The sequence below is a fragment of the Pecten maximus genome, unplaced genomic scaffold, assembly GCF_902652985.1.
Source record: "Pecten maximus unplaced genomic scaffold, xPecMax1.1, whole genome shotgun sequence".
Classification (NCBI taxonomy): domain Eukaryota; kingdom Metazoa; phylum Mollusca; class Bivalvia; order Pectinida; family Pectinidae; genus Pecten; species Pecten maximus.
The window spans coordinates 554-2,989 of record NW_022979872.1 but is presented as its reverse complement, the minus strand read 5'-3'; the positions used below and the strand labels follow the sequence as shown (position 1 = coordinate 2,989).

At 36.9% G+C, this 2,436-nt stretch overlaps 1 protein-coding gene across 1 annotated transcript; it reads left to right on the top strand.

Annotated features, from left to right (window-relative positions):
* Nucleotides 1–523: 523 nt before the first annotated feature.
* LOC117319257 (coiled-coil domain-containing protein 149-like) lies at nucleotides 524–2,202 on the top strand (the record flags this gene model as incomplete). The annotated part of the gene is made up of 3 exons (XM_033874089.1): nucleotides 524–628; nucleotides 1,255–1,377; nucleotides 2,030–2,202. Coding segments are annotated over 3 exons (401 nt in total), but the record flags the coding sequence as incomplete, so codon positions are not given.
* Between the last annotated feature and the right edge of the window lie 234 nt (nucleotides 2,203–2,436).

The window sequence follows — 2,436 nt, the reverse complement described above, 5'->3', positions numbered from 1 at the left end:
GATAAGGAGGCAGCCCCCGGGTTGTATGGTTTATGTACTGTAAAGTGACTAGAAATGGATAATCCTAACTTAGTTATATGGTACTAATATTACTGTGAAGGACTGTATGTAATCTGGGCACTGTTTACCTACCTTATCTGTGTGAAGAATCATTTGCAAGATTAGACTGATCACTGATATTTTTTCATGTTTATAATATAAGCCCAGACACACAGAAACAGAAGCACGTTTTGCCTTTTTCAATATTTTGGATGTACTTTTTATGACCCTCAAGTCATATTCGAGGGTTAATTCATCAAACCTATCTATTAGCAAATGTCATCTATTTGCCAATAAAGTACCTTGGTTGTCTTGTGGTTTCCATTATAAGGGATCTCGTCTAGGCAACCCGGTTACATTTATTATATTGAAACTGTCAATTATGTATTTATTTAAATTTATTATCTTTAATTATAAAGTCACTTAAAGGAAGTGACCTGAACTGAATCTACCGCGGTGATGATACTCTGAGCTTTATTTACAGGACCTGGGATTTGTGTTGATAGAGACACGGGAACAAAACAAGTCCCTGCAGTTTGATGTAGAGGACCTAAGACAGAAGCTACATGATGCTCAGGGAGACATCAAGGTAGGTAGACTACACACTTAATGCTGTTGATTCTCTTATAAGTCCCCGACAAACCAGGGGGTCTCTATAAATAGGTTTCCTCTCTGTCCATGTTGTAGGTATGTTCATTATGCCTATGATAGTCAGCGCTCTAGCGGCTTCATTCATTGAGAGATTTTGATCAAACTTCACACAATGATAAAGGGCAATAATATTTCGGGACTTGTTTGAGTTTCAGGGTTTTTTGGGTCAAGGTCACTGTTACTATTTTTAGCAGGGCCAGTAGGAGACCCAGTATGCTTGTTATTGATGTTATTTTCCATGACCATGATTTTGATTCATGAGGACTAAATAATCAAAATTGGTTTGGAAATTGAACAGTGAATAAATTATGGCTCAGATTCTAAAGATCCTTGAAAAATAAATAAGCTATTTGTGGAAGTCCAGAAAAATCAATGTATAGGAAAAATTATCAATTTTTGTGTATATATATAACTTTAAAACTACAAATGTACGTATTTTCAGTTTGTAAGCATGAGATTCCACATCTTTGATAATGTTAGATGGAGGTTTTTATCAAGTTTTTCTTTGTTTGATTTTTTATTTTCTATCTTCCCTTATAATATATCCTGATTTTATCGTCCTAGTTGTTGCGAGAACAGATCGCTCGTCAGCGTGTGGGGACGACAGATGAGGGGATGAATACTCGTCATTTCCCAGCCCATGAAAGGGAGAACTTGGTCCAGCAGCTGGAGGCATCAAGGGATGAGGTGGATATAATGTTGACACAGAATATAGACCTGTATTATATTATATTATAGTATTAACTTGTCATCCTCACAGACTGTTATGTTAGTATACCACCTGACATCCTCCCTCCATACCTGTATAGTATTATATTATAGTACAATGTATTAACTTGTCATCCTCACAAACTGTTATGATGGTATACCACCTGACATCCTCCCTCTATACCTGTATAGTATTATATTATAGTACAATGTATTAACTTGTCATCCTCACAGACTGTTATGATAGTATACCACCTAACACCCCCCTCTATACCTGTATAGTATTATATTATAGTACAATGTATTAACTTGTCATCCTCACAAACTGTTATGATAGTATACCACCTAACACCCCCCTCTATACCTGTATAGTATTATAGTATTAACTTGTCATCCTCACAAACTGTTATGTTAGTATACCAACTGACATCCACCCCCTATACCTGTATAGTATTATAGTATTAACTTGTCATCCTCAAAACTGTTATGACAGTATACCACCTAACACCCCCCTCTATACCTGTATAGTATTATAGTATTAACTTGTCATCCTCACAAACTGTCATGATAATATATCATCGGACAGCCCCCCTCTTTATCTGTCTGAGTTTCTATATTTCTGTATCCACAGTTTATCCAGCTGGAGCGTGATCTTCAACAGGTCATAGATGAGAAGGAAGAGTTGGTGAACGAACGAGATGTCTATAAAAACAAATATGAACGCCTCAACACAGAACTCAACTACATCCTGAAGGGCGATGAGAAACGTGTCGTAGACTTAGATGCTCTCATCATGGAAAACAGGTGTGTTGTTTAGGACAGGTAAAGGAAAACAGGTGTGTTGTTTAGGACAGGTAAAGGAAAACAGGTGTGTTGTTTAGGACAGGTAAAGGAAAACAGGTGTGTTGTTTAGGACAGGTAATGGAAAACAGGTGTGTTGTTTAGGACAGGTAAAGGAAAACAGGTGTGTTGTTTATGACAGGTAATGGGAAACGTGTGTTGTTTAAGACAGGTAATGGAAAACAGGTGTGTTGTTTA